The sequence below is a fragment of the Episyrphus balteatus genome, chromosome 4 (assembly GCF_945859705.1).
Source record: "Episyrphus balteatus chromosome 4, idEpiBalt1.1, whole genome shotgun sequence".
Classification (NCBI taxonomy): domain Eukaryota; kingdom Metazoa; phylum Arthropoda; class Insecta; order Diptera; family Syrphidae; genus Episyrphus; species Episyrphus balteatus.
Genome location: NC_079137.1, coordinates 57,620,859 through 57,643,732, shown reverse-complemented (window position 1 = coordinate 57,643,732; position 22,874 = coordinate 57,620,859). Strand labels below are relative to the sequence as shown.

The following is a 22,874-nucleotide window of genomic DNA, read 5'->3' as shown; positions in this document are numbered from 1 at the left end:
AGAAAGCTATCACTACGTTAATTGTTTGCAGTTTTTATACCTCGTGTTCATAAATCGAAAATATTAAGCAAACCTCAAATATAAATTTTATATGAATCATAAATTAAAATTTATAGCATATTGGAAAAGACCTGCGGACATCAAACTTGCAACAACTTCTAGCATAAATGTTGTTGAGTCTCTTTACATCTCTTTAAACGTCTAAAATCTAAACTTATTAACTCATAACAGTCACAATGAATAATAAAAAACAATTTCTCAAAAGAAATCCAATTAAACTACATCAAAAATAGTAACAACACCAAAGTCACAATTATTACCATATATACCTTTTTTAAGTAACTCTAAGACCCATTGAGCCTTAAAGTAAAAACTCACAAACATCGGTAATCCCCGGGCCATGAAAAAGAAAGCCCCCAGTGCAACAAAACCGTGTTCAAATCTCAAAGCCCAAGTCTTAAAAAAAAGTAAGTATATCGGATATTGGCAATATATTGAGTGTATATAGAAGTTGCACTTAAAACATGGATAACTGATGCCGATGAAGTTCATAGACCAAGAAACCAAACGATTCAATTTAACCACAAATCCATACAATAAATGCCACTCACATCACACACAAAGGGAGAGTGTTTCGCTCGTCGTTTTAGTGGATAAATAAACTGACATCGAAAGAAACCAACGATATCATGCCGCCACACCGCCAATACCCAAGACACCAAGAGTCTCAAGATGCATAAACTACGTATAAGGAATCTCGACTTGGTTTGGCATGTCTAATTCCAGAGATGAATGAAACCTGCCGCAAGGTCGCATGTTGGAAGGAAAGTATAAGTAAAAACAAAAATAAGAAACAGGTATCATCGTATCACTCACTATACGATAGACAATCCATAGAAGATATAAGTATAATGGGAATGTTCAACACTTTTACTCTTGAATAAATTTATTTAAAGCAAAAAAAAAAAAATAATAATGCCGCGCTTACTTGGGAATCCAAGAAATTGGCCTCGCAAAGACTATTAATTAGCAAATACAAAAATGCAAAGCCTTTTGCTATTTCAATTGCTATTGGCTTTGGTATATCGTTACAATGAAATTGCAATTGATTTTAGATTTGGACATTTTTGAATTAATTACTGACAGTGTTTTTGACTTTAGAGGCGAGTGAGAAAGATTAATTGTAATGATATAAATCTTCCGAGTATTTCATGGAGATAAAAAAAAGTTTGTTTGAATGTGAATTTTAATGTTAAAAAAAACTTGGCGTTGCTTAAGGGAACAAACTTTGAAAAGCTTTGAAAGTTTAGACAGTTTCAGAAACTTAGCTATAGTACAATTTGAGTTACACCAATTTAATTTTTTTTTTTTTCCAAAGCTTGAAAAAGTTACAACTAATATTTTTTCGTTTTATGATTTTCGGTTTTAAACTGAAAAAAGTCTTTTAAATAAATATTAAATTTTTGTTTAAAAACTTACCTTATGACTTAAATCTTGGACGTCTTCTAGACTAACATCGCTGTACATGTCTTCAGTTGTATCACAGTTTGAGCTCCTACCTGATGAGTTAAAACTCGACGATCTGTAAAGATGACTGAAGGTGGATAATTTAAAATATATATAAAATTTAAAATAAAAATGATTTAATTCATTGTTAATTGAAAAAAAAATAATAGGTTAATTGAAAATATTAAAAATTTAAATTTTTTTGTAACAAAACAATTCTTAACGTGAACTGAAGAGCGCAGTTATTTAAAAAAAAAAAAGAATGTTCATTATTTATTTTGCAAACAGAAAGCCATAATTTTTTAAATTTTGTTTTGTTTTGTATTGGTTTTTCTGGCAAAATAAGTCTGAATTTAGCGGACAAAATCTGAAATTGTTAAAAACAATATGTTTGGCTGACCTCTAAATTTTTTTTTATTTATTTCAAAATTCCACTAAAATAAGACTAAAGTTTGCGGACGAAATAAAAATTTTTTTTGATGTCCAAAATTGTAGCTAATGCTTATTTGTTGGGCAAAATTTTATTTGCAGTTTCCATCCAGTCATTTTTTATTTCAATTTTAAGTTTAGACCCCAGTGGAGACATTTTGAAAGAAGAACTTTTCATTTTTCTTTTCTTTTGCCAGTAATTGTAGCTTTTCATAATTTTAAAGCTCAAAATATTCAAGGTTTTGGTAATAAAAGTAAGCTTAAAATTCTGCTTTCAAAATCAAAAAAAAAAAAAAATCAAAAATTCTAAAAATTTTTTTTTGAAGAAATTTGAAGTAGGGGGAAACCGGGAGACTTGACCATATAGGAGACATGAGCCACTCTAAATAACTCACGCAAATATTACTCAAATCATTCATGAGTATACTCAAAAGTTGCATCTAATGATGTTCTACTTGCACACAAAAATAATTCCAGATATTCCATTGACTTTTGGGTGGTGAATGAGAATGTATGTTTTTTGGCTCAAAAAGTCAACTTTTTTTTTATTTTTGTTTTCAAGATAAAAAGTTTAGTTAAAGTTAGAAGTAAAAATAGTTAACATTTACTCATACAAATTTTATTCAACTTTGTCAATATTAAAAAAAATTTAAGCTATCTTGTGTTTAACAAAAGTTATTTATTATTAATTGTGAAAAAACGTGAGTGGGAGACTTGAACCATTTTTTTAAGGGAGACTTGACCATATGGCAATAACATGCTAATAATTAACTTTTTACTGAAATACCAACAAAATAAGTTATTTATTCATTTTTGTTATGATTTTTATGAATTTTTTATGTTTCGTTTACTTTTTTATACTTTTTTACTTAGGTATACTCTAGACTGAAGTGAAAAAAGAAAATTTCGATCTTGTATCTCAATAAGTTTTCTTTTTATTCAAGATTCCGCTTAAATAAGACGAAAACTCATATGTACCTATGTCACAGATTTTCAAAAAAAAAAAGCATTTTTAAATTCTTAAACAAATTACAGAAAACAGATGAATCTTAACCTCTGTAAAGTTTTCATTAAGACAACCTAAAATATATGAAAGTTCAGTTTACCAAAGTTATTGTTTAATTTTTTTTAATTGAACTTATTTTGCAGGTAATGAGTGTAATAACACCAATATAAAACTCCAAAAATTATTTAATAATTGTGAATGATAGTTTTATTTCTCTATTGTGAATTGATTGTAAGCACTATGAATATTTGGTTCGAGGATAGACTACTAGAATGCAATAGTGAAGACTCGTACCATAACCGTATTTTAGACTTTAACCGGATAAAACAAATTATAGTAGTTGTGATATAAACCAGCTGTTGAAAACAGCAAATACATAAACCATTTCAAGCAGTTCATTCTAGTACGTTTTTAACTAACAAACATTTTCAAGCAGTTTGTTCTAGTACGTTTTTAACGAGATTTAAAAGATAAAATAAAACAAACAACTTTGTTCAATCTGACGATGTGTGTCTGTTTGTATGGTAAAGCTATCCGCAATGTCGAAATTTCATCCGCAGTTTAATCATTTAAATTTCATTCTTATTAATAGGTGCATGTTATTTTTGTAGTAGGTATATGAAAGCTCCTACTTACGATGTAATATAATTTAAAAAACAAATAGAAAAGTTTAAACAAAATCTTTTTGCCGCCTTTTATTAAGCTTTATGTTGTGGGAGTTTTTAAATTGTTTTACGAACATATTCATTTGAGAATTGAAACAAATAACAGCGATGACACCCTCGAATAAACCTAAAAAGAATGACCCTCGCTGCAACTTATAAAAGAAGAAGTTTTTTTTATTAATAACTCAATTAATTTTAAAGGAATGAAAGCTATTAATTGCATGTTTGATACGAATACGTTTCAAGGGGCAATGCATTTAGGAACTGATTTAAAAGAAAATTGGAAATTAAGTTATTTCGTTTACTAAGAGGGAAAAGAAAATCTTAAAAGGAAATTAAAAAAAAGGGAAAAACAAAATAAATTCTTTAAGTCAAATTTTCAACAGTTTTTGTAAAATAAAATGCATAGTTTGATGAAAATTTCCCAGGTAAGAATAATAATATTATTATTTTTTTTTTTAATTTCAAACACAACTTTAAGAATTTGGAACGAACTATGACATAAAGCTTGTTTTATAAAATAAATGCATAATATTTAAATGTATGTATATCTTTCAAAATCGGTAGAATTGAGAGATGAGATAGGAAACGATTTTTAAAGCAAATTTTCATGAACACTAAAGCCTTGTGAAGCAAGTCGTGAATTTTTGTTTGTTTTCAATTTTCAAAAAAATTGTTTTCAAAAATATATGAGAAGAGTTGATTCACGAGTGAAAGAGATTCTCTCCAATTTTTTTTTTTTTCACTACGAAATTTCACAGGAATGTTCACGGGTGACAAAAAAAAAAAAAAAAACTGTATGGATTCACTTCACGACTTATTTCCCCAAGGCTTAATATAAATTCGTTTTCGAAAAAAAAAAACTGTTTTCTAAGCTAAAGTAGCAGCTTGGTGCGAGAAAACTCGAGTGTTTTTTTTGTAGATACTAAATGAGATAAGACTTTTTTCAGGCACAAATGGTGATCTTCAACAAAATCATTAAAGTTGATTCACGGTTAAAGAGCTACTTTGAATACGTTTTTCGTGAAACTTCTTGAACATCAACTTTATCATGAGCCCTTAAGACTCCACCAATAAGTTTCAAGAAGAAATATTGCTTCTTCAACGAGATAAACTCGATATGAAGCATGAAAATGTATTAAAAGTTCAAATGGAATGGCCGAGAGCAACAATTCTTTGAAGACGGGATTCATCGTCCGGCGCAATTTATGCGATATGGCTTGAACTCGGGATTTTTGAAAAACTGATCCAGAAAGTAATTAAATTAATAACTTCACAAAATATTGTTGCTATACACTAGTAAGCTTCTCATTTTAAGCATTGATTTTACTTAGACGGCACACTTTGGTCGAAAGATTGTTAAGTTTTACTGTACAATTTGAGTCCATGGGTTAGGGACTCTTGGAATGTTTGTTAGTTATGTTGAGCGGTTATTTGCATTGTAAGCCCAGAGTGCGAGATAATTGATTAATAGTACACTTTTGGTTGGGGGTTAAATCGCTATCGGAATGCGGAGTGTAACAGTTCGTTACACCACATAAACAAAATGTTTGTATTGACAAGATGACTAAATGTCGACGTTTTGTCATTTAATGAGCTCCATGGGGACAAAACACCAAAACATACCTAAGGTTAAGTCAGATGAGTTGCTTTTGCAATAATTTTCCATAAGCAAATATATTTAATTTGCAAACTTATTTTTTCAAGCAAACCGGAAATTACTCATCCTCTTAATTTTGAAAAAAAAAAAAATTTTTTTGAATTTCTTAAAGAAGATGAGTCGTCTTAGAGACATTTGTCGTTAATATAACTCAGTTTAGTTGAGTTTTTATACCTATATAATTTTTTTTTTAATTTGAAATTTTTGGATGGCTTTTTTATTTCACAAAATAAGACTTTAAAAGCTTAAAATTATGTCTACTGGTATTCTTAAGTATTATTTTTATTTGCAAATCCGAAAGATGCCTTTATAAAAGTGCTTATGTTGCAAATTAAAATTAAGAAAGAACCAACGTTAAACGTAACCCACTCAATATTTATATTTTATGAAATAATATTTGCTAATTAATTCGTTTAAAATCCAGTCCGCACCTAACTAACGGTTTAATCAAGGTATCTTGCATAAAAAAAACTTGCCAGAAATTATGTCTAAAATAACATATAAATTATATTAGTTCATACAACCATACGTACAAGAAGTTAGTTACTCGTTTCTATTAAATTTTTTTATATGATATTTGAAAAACTAAACTAATGGCCTAAACGCATTACACACAAAAAGACTTCGTTTTATTTTTTTTATGATGCAGTTCATTAATTTGCAACCAATTTATTCGACCATACCAACCGACATAACACGTATTATTTTTGTTTGTATTTTGTTGTTGTTTTTGTTTATTGATTTCTATTTTTTTTTTCTATTTCTTCACGCACACACATAATAATAATATGTTGACTTGGCTTTAATCGTGCTCGCACATATTGCATAAGAACGTTGCAAGAATAGTTAATCAAGACTAAACAGTTATTTTTTATATAAAAAAACTTATTATGGTTACACCAATAGAATATCATCGGAAGTTTTAAAGTTAGAAAAAAAAAAAAAATTATAATAATAAAACCGCAATATAGCGTCAACTTACCTAGCTAAGGCATTTGAACCAAGCTTGCGTCTGCCAGAACTAGAAAAAAAAATAAAAAAAATTATAATTAAAATTAGAAAAGAAAAATTTTGTATTAATTTTAATTGTAAATTATAAATTATTGTGTCTTTAATTACAATTGGATAAATACAAATACTATGTGCATGATAAGAAAGCAAATTTTTCGAGTTAATACAAGGTGTTGAGATGTGTTTTGAATGAGATATTGTATAGTAGGTATAGTTGAGTAAAAAAAAGTAGTAATATATGCTGCTTATTTAATAAATGATTTTTTTTTTTTAATTAAGTTTTGAATCCCAAATAATGACATACATACGTAAATAAAAACTATATTCTCCTCCCCCTTTATGTCAGATTTAATTGTTTACATTTTAATGAAAGACCGATTATGATATCTATACTTACTGACCACAACAATCTGGCACAAGAGGTACATTACCTAAATGCGATAGTAAAATTCTATTCATAGTGAGTTGAAAAAATGTTTATTTTTGTCTGTGTAGTAAATTATTAATTTTTTTTTTTTGTTTTTTTTTTTTTTTGTTAAACGATTTTCAAAATAAATTTAAAGCAATTAAAAGTCAAGATAATTACATATTCAAAAGATTATGATTCATCTAAGATTTTAATGATTGATACCCTGCTGACACACATTTAGAGTGATTATCTAATATACTCGTTTTTTTTTTTTTTTTTTTTGAAGAATTGTTGAGCAGAAAAAAGTCAAAAATGTTTTAAGATACAAACAAAAAATTAAGAGATAAAGTAATTCCATTCTTTATCTGTTTAAGTAAGTTACTTTCCGACTTAGGCTAAGCGCACACATGCGATTTTGATCGCGCGATTATTCAGTCGCAAATTAGATGACAAGAATTTCAATGACTGTAGACACAATTTTCAATTTTTTAATCGCGGGAAGCATGTGTGTTCAGAGGCATTGAAATCCATGTGATCCATTTTTGCGACTGAATAATCGCGCGACTAAAATCGCATGTGTGCGCCTAGCCTTAATGATTTCATCGGAATGGTAAAGATATTCGAGTTTAGGAATTTATTTTGGTATTTTTTTTGTTTTATTTTGAGGATCGTATGTAGGTATTGGATTGAATAAAAATATAATACTAGCCATCGTCAAATGAATAACGAATATTTATTTGTATGCGAAAATTAGCATCATTTTTTATTTATTAGAAAATTAGCAAAATAAATATTGAATTAGACTTCTTACTTATTTAGAAACTTAATGAAAAATATTGCAACAAAGACCCTATTATTTTTGATACGATTTGAATTGAACAACAATGCAAGTAAGGATAAAATCCACAACTGCGTCGCATGAAGTTGATCTTAGAATGTTAAAACTTTTTGTGTAAAAATTTAAAACAAAATAATTGGGCAATGCACATATCTGTTTAAATGTTTTTGACCTGGATTTTTAATTTTTTCTACAACAGAGAATCTTAAGAATTTTTTTTTTGTCCGTTCTTATTTAAGATAGTTTCTTTAAAATACCTTCTAACATAAAAAAAAAAATTAAATGAATACAAAGTTAAATTTCAAAAACCATGAACCCGTTTTCAAAAAATTGATTTTTCAAAGAAAAATATTAAAAACTTAAAAAAAATCAAAACAAAGATTTTTTGCCATTTTGAGTAATTTTAAAATTACTCCCTCAGCAAAACAACTGTGTATATTTTGCTATAAAAGAATGAAATTTTCGTCGTTGGTACTCTTCGATATAACAGTAAATTTGAGACATTGGGCCACCTTGAATTGTATGTAGAAGTATATGACTTGAATCAGGTGTAGAAATTATTTTTATTTCATTTGCATTTATTTGTTTTTCATTTAGAATTCAAAATAATTGAGCGTTACATTTGAAAGAGTCATATTTTGCATTCTTTTAAAATAATACCTATCAATTTTTAAATCAAAAACTAAAATTTAACCGAATTTTTTTGTATCAATATTAAAACTTAGAAACTCACTCGTCCATTGGCAGTAATACTTTGCTTAGAACTTATACCACTACCACTTTCAAATCTAATGGCTCAATTACTGCAGATAAAATAAAATCCTTGACTTGGTACATGAACTGGCTCCTATGGTAAAAGTTGATAAGAATAATGAAGCTTTTTATGGAAAAATTCTTGAAAAAAATATTTTTATTCATTATTTATTTCCGTAAAAAATTGTATACATCTAAAAAACAGAAACATAAATAAAATTTGACTTAAAATTTTAAAAAATCTGTTTAGGGGTAATAACTCCTTGTAAAACACGAAATCGAGCGTCATTTTCATCACCGTATAAAACAAAGAAGATATATTATTTTCTTTTGGTGTTTGTTTAGTTTATATTAATAGGTAACAGAATAGGCTAATGTAAAATTTTTTAATGATGTGAAATTTTTTAAATGGCGGTGCAGTTCAGGATGATAGTAAAATCCTCTGCTCCCATCGGGCGACCAAATAACTCCTACAGTTTTTAACCGATTGGGCTGAAATTTTGTGTGGAGCTTATTTTTTTTTTTTGAAATATTACAATTTGACGATTTTATGGTCTTTTTTTCAACGAATTTTGTTTTTGGAATAAAATAATTTTTTCAAGCTAATGCCATTTCTTTAAAAATTAATATTTCAAAAAAATCCACACAAAATTTCAGCCCAATCGGTTAAAAACTGTAGGAGTTAGTCGGTCGCCCGATATGAACACAGGATTTTACTATCATCCTGAACTGCACCGCCATTTAAAAAATTTCACATCATTAAAAAATTTAACATTAGCCTATTCTGTTACCTAATAATATACTTAATTAAACTAAACAAACACCAAAAGAAAATAATATTTCTTCTTTGTTTTATACGCTGATGAATATGACGCTCGATTTCATTGTTTACAAGGTGTTATTATGGTTTTGACCTCTAAACTAAGTATGCCATTTAAATTCCCGTAGGAAGAAAACAAAGAACGTTTAGAAAAAAAAAAATGAAAATGGTTAGAGCCGTCTTTTTTAAATAGTTTTTTTATGAATACAAATTTTCAAACATTTTTCAAAAATAATTTTGACATGCAATTAATATAAAAATATTAAGCAACACATAAAAACAAAGTTAAAAAAAAAATACATATTTTTAAAACACTGATTTTTTTTTTTTTATTATTGAAAAATATTAAGTTTTTTTTCATCTTGGTACCTTTAATAAATTCATAATTTTTAATATAAAAAATTATACTTATAGCCTTAACCTCAAAATATTACTTTTTAAAAATAGTTTCAAGTTAACATCCGAAAACTTGGCCAAAAGTAGTGTAACTTTTACTATCTCGACCTCTAGTAGCCTTGAGACAAAATTATTTAAATAAATTATTTTACCTAGTATTTTTTTTTTCATATTTTTTATTTTTAGTTAAAATTTTCGCTCGCCAATACACGAAATGCACACACTCGTTATGTGTAAACCACATTCAATTGGAATCCCTGAGTTGGCATAAGTTTTTTTGTTCGGGTTTCATTATCGGTTGTCATGTAAATGAATATGACGTGAACCTTTTTTTGCTTTTGTTAACAAACAAAACAGTGGATACAAAAAAAGCAAATCTAAAAAAAAAAACATTAAAAATAGCAAATTACGTAGTAGTAGTTAATTCTAAATATTTTTATGTGAATATGCTAGTGGGCATATATGTTTTTTTTTTTTATTTCTACCTTCCACCGGAAGGTGGTTTAAATTATTTTAACAAACAAAATAAAAATTAAAAAAAACGAAAAACAAATCACTAGGCAGAACGCGTGCACGAGAATGACACAATCTCCTCACTATGAAACCATAACCACCTGTTTTTGGAATGCTACTTTCATAGATATAGCGAATTTAGCTTTAAACTATGCACAACGATTGAAATTTAATCTAAGTGTAATTAGGTTGTGTGTGGGACAGAAATATTTAAAACATAGGTTATACCTGCGATGACTTGAGGGAACTCTATATTTGTATACGGTATAGCCTTTGTTTCCTTGAGTGTATAGATGACATTTGCAATTGAAACGTGATTTTAGTTATTTTAACCAAAGTTACACACATTTAAATATCAAGGTAATTGATAAAATTAAATTTAAAATTGGTTCAGAGTCTAAGGTACAAAACATTCATTGCATTTGCAACCATTTAGATGTTTGAATAAGGTAAATATTATAATAAAAAGGCCCTTACAAGTTCTGAAAGATATGTACTGGACAACGTGCCACAAATTATTACAGCTCCTATGAATGTCCATCATTTGCTTATGTTAAAAATTGACAAAGGTGTGTAAATAATTAAGAAAAATGGAAATAGATTGTAATCGTGTCATACGTGCTAAAATTAGCTAACAATGAACAAATAAATCGATTATTTAAAGGCAAACAATAGTTTTGAACACGATTTTTAATGTCAATGCTGTCTATGCCAAGGCTATAGTTCTTATGGCTTCTTATATTTTTAAATAGATTGACAGCTGGGTTTTTGTGGATATTTCAATCATCAGTGACTAAGTTCATTACGAGAAAACAAGGAAAGTTCTTATATTCTGTGGTCAGTGATAGACTAAAAAGAAATAACTACATATTTTTTTAATTGCGATATAGTAGGTACTAAGAAAAAATTAAAGTCATGATTGGGTCCACGAACTTAGAACAACAGTTTAAGGGGGGAAATCCCTCTGGAAGGCAGCTTTTTCAATAATTATTTTTGGAAAATCGAAAGTATATAATATTATTGACATTATGAAGTAATGGACAGTAAGTAAACGAGTAGTTTGCATTTTATTTCGAGTCGATAGCTTCATTAGTTTTTGAGTTAAAATGCGTTTATAAAGTTTTCGTTTTCGTACTGTGGTAGGTTCGGAGCGCGTAGGTTTCGGGACTATCTAGGCACTTTTGAGGCTTCATTTAAGGTTAAGACCACTGAAAAATGTTTCTTCGGTTGATAAATGAATTTATTACGCAAGCTGCTTAATTTTTTAAACTTTTATAAACCAATTTAGTAAAAATTGTTAATAATATTGAAGCTTTTTGTGTAAAAATCTATGAAAAATTATTTTTAATTTAATTTTATAAGAAATTTAATAAAACTAAAAAATAATACTCATGTAATTTTAAAATGAGAAAAACAACTTTTAAAATGGTTTTCATCTTTAAATTAAGTTTGCCTTTTAATTTCTGGTATAACCAAGAATTTTCATACAAAAAGTTTAAATCGTAAGAACCATTTTTGAGAAAATTATTGTTTTACAAAACTGAAGGTTTGACTAGCCCAATCACTCGATTTATTTTATGAAACCGTAAAGAATGGCATTTCTATACAACTTTTGTATCCTATTTTTGGCAACTCATAAACATTCCAAATATTAACTAAAAAACTAAATAATTTCGAGTAAAAAAAAATACGCTAAACAAGTACTAACTAGTTAGCTAAAAATCGTATTAAATTTAACGGTCACTATGGCGTATGTGAAAAATTTTTTTCTATTCGAAAAAATTAATTATCTTATTGTTGCTGGTCAAAGAAGGAAGTTGACGTTTGCTAAACATTTTCTGAATTTTAATAATAATATATTTGGTAATTTTTTGAAATTGTTATATACCTAATCATAAACGTACATATGTAAAAGCGGGCTGGATAAATTCATCAAAACAATTAAATCAATTATTGCAAGCACAAGCAATAACATGCACAAGGAAGTTTGCGCGAAATTTAAGTATATCTAATATTATGTTAAAATAACCGAAATATGTATACCAAACTTTCAACGATCAATTTTTTAGTTGTTTCCTAAAACAGACTTACAAAATTATCTCGACCAAAAAATTTAAAAATAAAAATCTTATAAATATAATACTACCTACCTACCTAGTTTTCTTTTTGGGAAGTTTAACAAATTAATTTGTGTCCATCAACATAACAAGATCAATCAATCAATATTTTTTGACATGCCTTTGACATCAAAGTATGTATTCTTTATATATTTTTTAAACTTAATTTACCATTTGGTCTACCCAATATGATTGTCTCTCATAAGGCAAAAAGTTCAGATAAAAAACAACTATTAGGAATAGCTGTTGGACCGAAAGTATTTTTTTTTTTTTTGCTGGGTATTTTGTGTTCATTAAAAAAAATCACCAAACAAAATATAGAAAGTAAATAAAACATATCGAAAACTTTTCACATAAAAAAAAAATAAAAGAACAACACATTCGAAAGTTTATTTCAAATTTTTATTTTTTATTTTGTAAATGAAAGTGCAAAAATAATAAAAACAAAAAAATCAACAAACTTGAAAAAAAAAATTTCAAATTTAAATCTATTGAGTATTGACCTATTGTAACGTATAATTAACATCAATGATGATATGTAAGGCCACCTTTCAGTTTTATATTTTTCTTTTGTTTTTAAACATTATACCTCTCACCTTAATAAACAAATTAGAGACTGTCATTCATGAAGAATAAAAAAAAAAAAAACATTTCAAATTGTTGCTGTCCGAGTTTGTACACATACTCATCTCTACTCATCATCATGATGGCAATTTTAAACTCAAGGCCATAAAACATACCCATCAAAATATTATTTCGTAATCATAATGAACTTTAATTTGCACAAAAACGTGAGTGTATGGAAAAAAAACAACTAATCTTCTTCTTTAAAAAAAAGGGTCAAAAGAGGCCATTCTTCAACTATCTAACACCAACAATAATAAAAATTAAATAAGATAAAATATAAGGAAGGTTAAATGTACAATCCATGCATGGTTAATGATTTTATATCGTTCAATTATTCCTAATCGCTCTTAAAGCCTTTTCTTTCGAGAAGTTGAACTTAAGTCCTCAGGAACACTTAACACCTTCTAACATTATTTACCTACTCCCAATTGACACCACTTATACTTTGTTTCATCCCTTCTCATAAAATTAAATGACAATCAGTGCTGTCGAAAGTACTTATGGTGTTTCATACTTTCAATACGTTCCGAGTTGCCAGAGTACTTTAGTTAAAAAAAAAGGGGACAGTAGAAAGAAGAAAGTAGAAGAAGAGACTTGTTTGTAAAGGCTTGCTGTTGAGTCCAAGAACCTTAGACCACTAGCGCCATCTTAAGTGATTAATACATAATAGTGAACTTGGGTGAAATGGAGTTTTTCTTTGAACTTTTCTTTTCTTAAAAGAACTTCAAAATTGTTAGGGATTTATTTTTTCAAATTTGTTTTACTTAAAAAATTGTTTTTTTTTTTTTTTAATTTCAAAAGCGACAGCACTGTTAAATGTGTTGTGTACATCTATTATATGGCTTGTTGTTTGTTCTAAAAGCTCATTGATGTCGACTCACATGTCTCGTTTATCAGAAAAAAGTATTCTATACCTCCTACCTACAAGCTGAGACTATCCCATATGGAATTACCTTATGGGCTTCCTGTTATTTTGAATACGAAACGAGTATATAGGAGTGACACAGAGTTCTTCTTATAATTCGTGTAGGTACTCAACTACCGTGTCGTGTATTAAAAAGGCTTGTGGACTGCATACTTAATTCTTAAGCTTTAACAACCCAAACATTGTGGAGTAAAAACAAGACAAACTATAAAGAAGTACAAATTGAATAGGTTTTTGAACCATCAACACATTTATGAGTTAGACTTTAATATCTGTCTGCTAACTCTGATGTAAGGTTTCTTGAACTCATAACATTTAAAAATATTGTACATTTCGTCAATTTAAAGTCGCAACTAAACCATTTTGTGTGACATCGTTTGGACTTGAATGGGTGTGTATTATAAATATGTTGCAAGCAATTTTCCAGAAATAGCTTTTCCTTAAAAAGTCTTTACATTTTTTTTTTTGAAATATGTAAACAAAATTTTCATTATTGGTAATAAAAATAATAATAACTCTAAAAAATGCTGTTCACTAGATAATAAATCATTTCAAAGTAATAAATAACTTTTATGCCAACAGTTATGCTATTGAAATAAATTCGCAAAAAGTGTTTACAATTGACATTCATGGATAATTTTACACTTCCGTTCCGTCAATTACAGAAAAGAAAAAAAAAAAAGGAAGCAACTAAAAAACAGTGGCAAAAGGCAAACTGAAAAACATGGCTTTTTTTTCTTAGGAGGTGAATTGGTCAATGGTGTTTGGTATTGATTTTTTTTTTTTTTATTTTGCTGTGTTGTTTGAAAATGTGTGCACTTTCTGATGGCCAAATAGACAGACAGAGCTATTTCAGTCGAAAAGCGATTAAGTGTCGAACAAAATGTTGCATGAAGCGTGTTGTTGGAGTGAAAATTGTACTTACTTTCGTACTGAATGGTAGGCATAAGTAAAGTACCTACACTTTTTTTATTTTGATTTTAAAGGAATGTTTTTTTTTGAACTTTTTTTTGGAGGTGATAATTAAGTCTCTCATTATATTGTGGACTGCTGCAAACTGGAGAGTGAAAGTGTTTTATATGCGAAATGGCCGCGGACAACAGGCGCACAACAATGAATATAGTGCTTTTCTGGCTTCGCATGAGATTTTGTTACAAAAGATATTGGTTTTTTTATTGTTTTTTTTTATAGGTTTTTTGTTTTGTAAACAAAAATGTAAGGCAAATTAGATTTTGTTATGCAATTTTTGATATGTTTTTTTGTTTTGTTTTTGGAGTTTTTATGTTTATATGGTACAAGACTAATGTTGTATCTGATAGAGAAAAAACATTGTTTCTTTTATACGGGTTTAGAAATGTTCCCCATATTAACCTACTTATTTGCTGATTTTTATGTCGTGTGTTTGTTTTTAATTTTAATGTTTTTTTTCTAGAAACTGGAAGAAATGTATCATTAAATATTTTTTCACATTGTGCATTTTGTAAAAAGAGTTTATGAATTTGATAAGAGTTTCCAAATTCGGCACATGTAAAAACTACAAAGGGTTTTTAAACTATCTTTTTCAAAAAAAGTGGATGGTGGATTTAGTCATGACGTTCGTCGGTGCCCAGATCTGTACATGAAGAAGTAGCCTAAATGGGTGGACAGATTTTCTTGAAAATTGATACAGATGATTTTTTCGTAAATTCCAATGTTGTTGTTTTTAATATCTTATTTATAACTCCTTTAACCGATAAAAATTTTTCGATTTCGATGAAATTTGATGTGAGTTATATTATAATCTAAGCTATTTCCCAAGACTGTATTTTTAGGTTTCTTCAAAAATTCGAATAATGGAAATATGGCGTTACGGTTTTTTACAAAAACTGATATTTTGGTTTATTTAAAAAAAAAAAAATTGAGAAAAAAATTAAATTTATTTTTAGATTAAATGAGTACCTACTGGAGGTATTCAATTAGTTTGTATTTTTATTTTTGTGTTTGTTACCTCATAACTTTGGACTGAGTGAACCAATTTTAATAATTCTTGGCTCACTTTGTATAAATAATGCAATCATGCTATGACATATCGTAATAGTTTTTGACAAAACCAGCCTCTTTTCAATTCAAGAGGTGCTAATTTTGCTTTTAACTCAAATCACTCAAATCTTTATGTTTCAAATCATTAAAATTGATATTTTTATGTATTAAATCATTAAAATTGCACAATTCCTCAGGTTTATCGCTCTCCCATTTTAAAATACAAAAACTTAAAAAAAAAAATTTTTAATTTAAAATTTAAAAATTTAAAAACTAAAATTTTAAAATTAAATATAATATTTTTCTCATATTATATTATAAACTTTTGTATAATATTTTGCATACGACTTATTTTTAGCAAATCAATATCTCAAATCTTTTGTAAGTAAATATTTTTCATACATCTTCTCTTTTTATAATTATAGTAATTTTATTTTACTGAAATGTCATTCCCGACAGACGGCAACATTGTCATGCCCGTGTTCCCAATCCAATAAATTGTAATTTATCTAATGAATAAAGGAAGAATCTTATCTTATATTTTATTAAAATCCATTATTACAGTAGTGACGAAAGTCAGAAATTTTTTAAGTTAATATTTTTGTCTTTTTTCGTTTTTTAGCCAAACTTTTTTGCTAAGACAAACAAAAAAATACTAAAAAAATATAGCCCCTAGATTTTGAAGAAAGAAAGCGATTGTCGATCAAAATTGGATGAGCTTTGCGATTTTGGTGGCTGTTTAAACCTCAGCATACAAATTGTCTGCAAAGTTCAGAATCATTAATAACAAAAGACGATTTTTTGTCTCAACCAAACTTACACGCTTTAACTTTTTGTCGCAGGTATAAATTGCAAAAATGTTCAAAATAAAACCTTCGTCAATCTATAAGCGATGATTTTGATTGAGTTCTATTTTTATGAAAAACTCATTCTGGCACAGTTAAGTGTTTTTCTTATCAAAAATGGGCAACGTTGATCCACGTTGATTTTTTGATAGAGGGTGATAGATTTTTCATAACAATTTTACAAGAAGAAATCATTTTGAATGTCTATTTCCATTGATGTCTTTTATTGAAATATTGCTAAAAATTTCAACTAGTTTCTATAGAAAAATAAATGCAGTTATCAAAAATCGGAATTATTTCTTTTTTTTTCTTAGCTCATCTGGATTAAAAAAAATTGATAACCGGAAGCATTCTCATAATTCCCACACTGCTCAATTGTTTTCATTTTTTGCAACTTCCTTTTATCACGAAAAACTTTCGTTTTTAAAAATTATTACGCAAGCCTAATCACTTCATTAAGTTTATCATCAAAGAAAATCATGAATTCTTTGAGAGTCTATAATACCTACACCAGACAAAAAGCCACTAAAATAAAGATGAGTCTACAATAATTGCAAAGTTTTCTCTCTCAATTCCCTTCACTAAAATTTATTGGTCAATTAACTTAACTTTTCTAACATTCAACTTGATAAATTGCATCTTTTTTTAATTAAGAGATTGGCATTAAAAACAAAACTTCAAACGTTTTGTTTAAGTGTGAGAGATTTCCATCCAAAGCTCATGTCTTTCAAAGATAGATAAAATGCCCTTTTAAACTTTGGCATAATAACCAATTGTGTTTTTCATGTAAAAACCATCACACTTTGAGAGTTTTTCCTTCTGCTTGCAGACAAAGTAACCAAACTTCTTTTCTCTTACTAAACCGCAGCCAAAGTTTGCTACTTTTTTATTATTTTAGCTGAATGTCCACATTTTGTATATCTTTTTCCAAGAACTCAATCAGGTCGACCAAAACAGACTAAAGACCGGCCGGTTATGAGGTTTTGATATTTTTTTTAAGGTAAGTCCAAGTAGATTGTGCATTGGTATGTCTTGTGATTCATGTGAAATGTATTATGTGCCACAAACCGTTACAAAGGGTCAGAACATAAAAAATGGTCTTGTTTTTGTTTTTTTCTTTTTTATTCTGCAACATTAAATTCACCTTTTTTATATAGAGCACACACATTCATTGGCCTTTAAGCTCTGTAACCAGTTTGATATTGACATGCCATAAACACTTCAATTAGAAATACTTGAACGTATACAAAAAATTATACCGCCATTGTGTAACGACCCAAAGAACTCTGCACTCAATTGGCTGAGAATCAACAAGAGCAAACTACAATAACAATAACGAAAAAAAATATCAAAAATGTACTTTAACGATTATAAGTTTGTTTAAAGGCGCAATTTTTCTTGTGAGCTTCGTTTTTGGATTCTTTTGTGAAAGAGAACGTGCTAACGTTCATTCAATTAAAATTTGTTATTTTTAGTTGCTGCCTAAAGGGCAAGTTTGAGGAACGTGAAAAATAACAGAATTTTGATTAAATCTGAGAAATTTTTCTAAAAACTCTGTTAAAACCTTTGAACTTTTTAAGGGTCTTTGAAACGACTGAACTGAATTAAACAAATATTTTTTTTATTCAATTTTTTTACGAGCAACTACATGCGACCTATTGAGTCGTTTTAATCTGAGTATTAAAATATTTTTTTATTTATTTATATTTTATTGATCAACTAAAAAATGGTTCATGGTTGGTTTTTTTTCACAATTCTCATACTTTCATGGCAAAACGCACTCACAAAAATGCAGTTTTCCGGCATTCACATAAATAAAACAGAGTTAAAAAAAATAAATAAAATCAAAAAGTTATCGAACTTTCTGAATCAACTTGTTATTCTGTCAGTAAATGCGAAATATGTTTTTTGGCATTTTGTCAATAGATTCAAATACATTGCTTTATTCAACTGTTTTTTTTTTTTTTTTTTTTTTCATTCAAAAAGAGAAATATAATAAATTTGAATAAAACGTGGCTGGAATGATTTATGCTTTTTGGGTGAAAATTTATTTGGACAGTATGCTGTAATGGGAATTTTTGTATAATTGTTGTTTTGTTGTTGTTATTGTTAAAGTGTCATGGTGCGGAACTTGAAATACGGTTATTTGTACTATTACAAGACCACACACAATGCCAACAAATTTAAAAAAAAATAAAGTGGAACTTGTAAACATGATGTGTTGAGTTTTTGCATTTTTTTTTTTAACAAAAGATTTAAATGAACGGAATTTGGTAACAACAATTAGAGAAAGCTGTGGTCATGAAAAAAATAACATCTCATACCTAGCCAATTGAATTTGTTTCAAACATTTGGCAAATATGTAACAATAACAAGATAGTATTGGTCATCAACTTATTATAAAGTAGATTCATCATAATAAAAAAAATAACTGGAAGTGTTTTCATGTTTGACAATCGACTTCAAAATTTTAAGTTAGCAAGCTGCCGAAAGTTGGGTTGAGGAGGAAAAAAGGTACATGGATGAAAAAACGAGGTTTTTAACGATGACAAAAGTTATATGTAAAAGTTGTAGAAAATTAAAAGATCTACAACCTTTTTAACATAGCATCAAAAAAATATTGAGAAAGATGTCAGAAACTGTTTATTTGATTTATTGCTTATCTTTGAGAAAATAAGTCGGGTTTTGATAAAATTTTGAGGAAATGTATGATTTAAGTTAGGTTTTTTGATTTTTTTAAACTTTATTCTAAAGTTATTCTAAAGAAATAATTTAATCAGTTTTGAGTTCTCAATATTTCAATAGAGCAGTTTTTTTTTTTTTTGCTGAAATTTTTACTTTAAGGTGGCGAAGAAAACAAATCCTGTTATTTAGAAAAATACTGTCAAAAACGGAAACAATACAAAAATCGCATTTTTCGGATCGGTTTTCAGTAAGTATCAAAAAAAAAAGGTAAATTTACCAGTATTATATATTTAACCGACCAGTATTACTATCATTGTTGCCAACCAACATATTGAATTCGTCAGGTTTTAACAAAAACAATTTTGGACATAGAAGAAAACTTAATATACCAAGTAGAAAATAGAGTTGTGCTACAGTAATTATAAGAACTTTTTCGCTCAGGTAACCAAAAAAAATGTAAAATTCAAAGTTTTACATCTTCAATAATTTTTATACAGAAAAATTACATTATTTAATAAAAAAAAATTAGAGAATACGTTTTTCTACAAAACAAGACAAAAAAAAATCCATTCTTAAGTAAAAAGGAGCCGAGAAAATCACAAAAACGCATTTTTCAAAATAGCTACCAAATCTCACATTTTCGGAACAAAAAAAATATTTTTTTTTCATTGTATGAAATATCAAATTCAAATCCTTTCCAAAAATTCTCAGATGATTCCCTAATGCCTGTAGTATAACTTTTAACGGAGGTACATAAAATTTTGTGAACCTATTTGAATTTCGGAATAGATGAAAAATTGTTAAATTTTATTATGATTAAATGCCTAGTGTTAAAGTGCAAGTTTTTTTTAGAGTCTTTAACCTATCGAGTTAAATTTTACATATTGCATTCAAATACATATAGGAAATTTAATTGTGTGCAAGATGGAATAGGTCATAAAGTTGAAGAGATGCTGTTTGTTTTTTTTTGTTTTTCTTAAATAGATTTTAAATAAAAAAAATTATTTAAAATCAAATGCTAATGCAATGCAATCTACAATACTCCCTTATATTTTTATTAAAAACAAAAAATTTTACTCGATATTTCGAAAAATACTTTTTGGATATGATTGAAAAGGTTCGTCAGCAATTTCCAAAAAATAAATGTTTTTAAGTGTGTTGTAGCATTATGTTTATGAAATTTTGTTGATATAATAGATTCCTGTGTCAATATTTATGTAATATGTTTGTATGCAGGTTTAAATTTTTTGTAAGTCCATTCATAAAGACAAATTTGCTATTATGTGATGTTCAAAACAAAGTCTTTTCACTTTTGTATTGAAAAAAGTCACTCATACGCCATACACATTTATTTTTGTATGAAACCTATTGAAGAATTGTTTAACATTTTCTTGTTTTTTTTTTATGCTTAGGAGGTACTTCCATGGTCTTAAACGCAATAAATTCAATGTGAATAATTTTCTGAATTATTTCACCAAATCAATGAAATAACCAAGAATATTTAGAACTATGGAACATAATTGCAAAAATATCATTCCGTTTAAAGTATTTCCTCAAAAAATTGAATAACTTACAAACAAAATAAGGTAGGGGAAGGTGGCCTAAAATGGCCCCCCTAAGGAAAATGTCCTGTATCTCGAAAAACAGTAGCATTCAAACTTAAATGCTATATACTTTTCAAAGTTTAATATATTACTCTCACATTTTTTTCATAAGCGAGTTAAAAAAGTTCCAAAAAGTATTTAATTTTTTTAATTTTCAAGACGTCTAAAAATTTCACTGATCAAATTTACCCGGGTAAAATGGCACACTGTCCAAACATACGTTATTTTAAATGCGAAATTGAGTAAAAGGGCTCCTTTCCCATTTTCTTGGAACAAGTGGTGCTTAATCCCCCCAGATCTTTCACCGAGTCATTTAAAACCCAGTTCATGTTGGTTGCTCGTCTAGTTTTTGTAGTTTTTGCAATTTTGAATGTTTTGGATGCTTTTTTCCAGGTTTTTTGACGAAATCAAGAGCTTTCCTCAGTCCAGGACTTCCTCTCTGTACATCGTTCATAAATAGCAACTATTTTCACTTTAAAAAATGAAAATGTGAAAAAAAAATATAAAATGGCATGTGAAATAGGTATGCCATTTTACCCGAGCACTAAGTAGGCCATTTTGCCCATTTTGAGTTTTTTGAATTTAATTTTTATACCAAAAAATTTAAAATCGTTTTAAACCAACTTATTTCAGTAAATTAATAAGAAATACTTCCTGCGTACATACATTAACTTCTTTTTCCAAAATACAATGTTTTTTATACTTTTTTTTTGCAAAAAAAATTTCACAAAATTATAACGAGTGTACTTTTTGAGGTGGATAGAGACAGTTTGACCTGTCAAATTTCAAATAATAGCTTGAAGTTGCTGAAATTTCGTATATGTTGGTTTTGCCAGATAAACTAAAGAATCGCGTTCATAAAACTTTCTAATTATTTTCGATTCTACGATTTCTAGCCAGGGGGCCATTTTACCTTGGGGTGCCATTTTAGGCCACTTTCCCCTACTTTTATTTATGCAAATGCCAGCCGAAGGGAAAAGCATAATTTTCTGCAAAACGGAAATGTATTTCCTTACATGAATACCGCTCCTACATTATAACAATTAAAATTGTAACATTTTTCGTATGCGATAGTGAGAATTTTATTAGACAGAAATTGACCTGTAAAGTGTTTATGTTTATAAATAAGATTTGCTTATAAAATTTAGCGAAATTTTTTGAATATATGAATTATGTTAAGTTTCGTGTAGAAGCTATTGTTTATGACAAAACCTTAGATTACAGCCGTATTACATGGTTAAGCTAATGACATTTAAAATTAAATTAGCCCACATGAATGCAATCTAACTTCTCTTCCGACACTTAATTTGATTTCCTTGGTAAAGAAAGCTGAGCTATTCCCACACCAAATAGATATAAATTAACACCACACATTGCTTGCAATTTATTTTTTTTTTTTCAATACCATTTTTAAATACCATCTGTTTGCTTTATATGACGAATTCGCACAAAATTAGAAATACAAATGAAAGAAAAAAAAACATATGACTCCCACTAAAAAAACTAAACTTAAACCAAAACACGTGCAATTTCACCAACATCTATACAACTACGCGCAATGCTTCAACTTATTCTCTTTATAATTGAATTAAATTCAAATAAATAAAAAACAACAACAAAAACTATAACCAACATACAAGAAAAAAAATATATAAAACAAAATAAATCTAAAAAAAAAAAACAAATTCAAATTTATTCTTACGAACTTTTTTAAGTAACTGTAGTCATATGGAATAAAATTAAAACAATCATCCTCCATAAATGCGTTTGTGTTTTTCTTTTTTTGCCTTGGAACAAATAAATAAATTATATTTTATTTTTTTTTTGTATTTTTTATTTTTTTTCTTAATCCAATTATTATATTTCACTGCAGAAACTGAGAAAACACTTATTACAACAACAGACTTTTTGTTGTCATGTTGACACCTTCTCGTCGTTGTTACATTTCAAAAAGGCAATAACAAAAGATATGACAGAACAGAATTTTTAGCATTAATCATTTAATATTAATTAGTCACATGCTTAACATCACAAAAATGAAAAAAA

The 22,874-nt window shown here is 27.8% G+C and overlaps 1 protein-coding gene across 9 annotated transcripts in view; it reads right to left on the bottom strand.

The window, feature by feature from the left end:
- The window catches only part of LOC129919842 (rab11 family-interacting protein 3), a 161,822-nt gene that overhangs the window by 59,597 nt on the left and 79,351 nt on the right, over positions 1 to 22,874 (bottom strand). For 5 of the 9 annotated variants that reach the window (XM_056000916.1, XM_056000918.1, XM_056000919.1 and 2 more), the window contains 2 exons: positions 6,249 to 6,287; positions 1,480 to 1,594 (listed from right to left, as the gene is read on the bottom strand). In XM_056000916.1, coding sequence (XP_055856891.1) covers positions 1,480 to 1,594; positions 6,249 to 6,287 — 154 coding nt within the window. Of the gene's footprint in view, positions 1 to 1,479; positions 1,595 to 6,248; positions 6,288 to 22,534; positions 22,610 to 22,874 lie in introns of those variants that run through there. The other 4 variants (XM_056000917.1, XM_056000920.1, XM_056000922.1 and 1 more) reach the window with 3 other exon arrangements.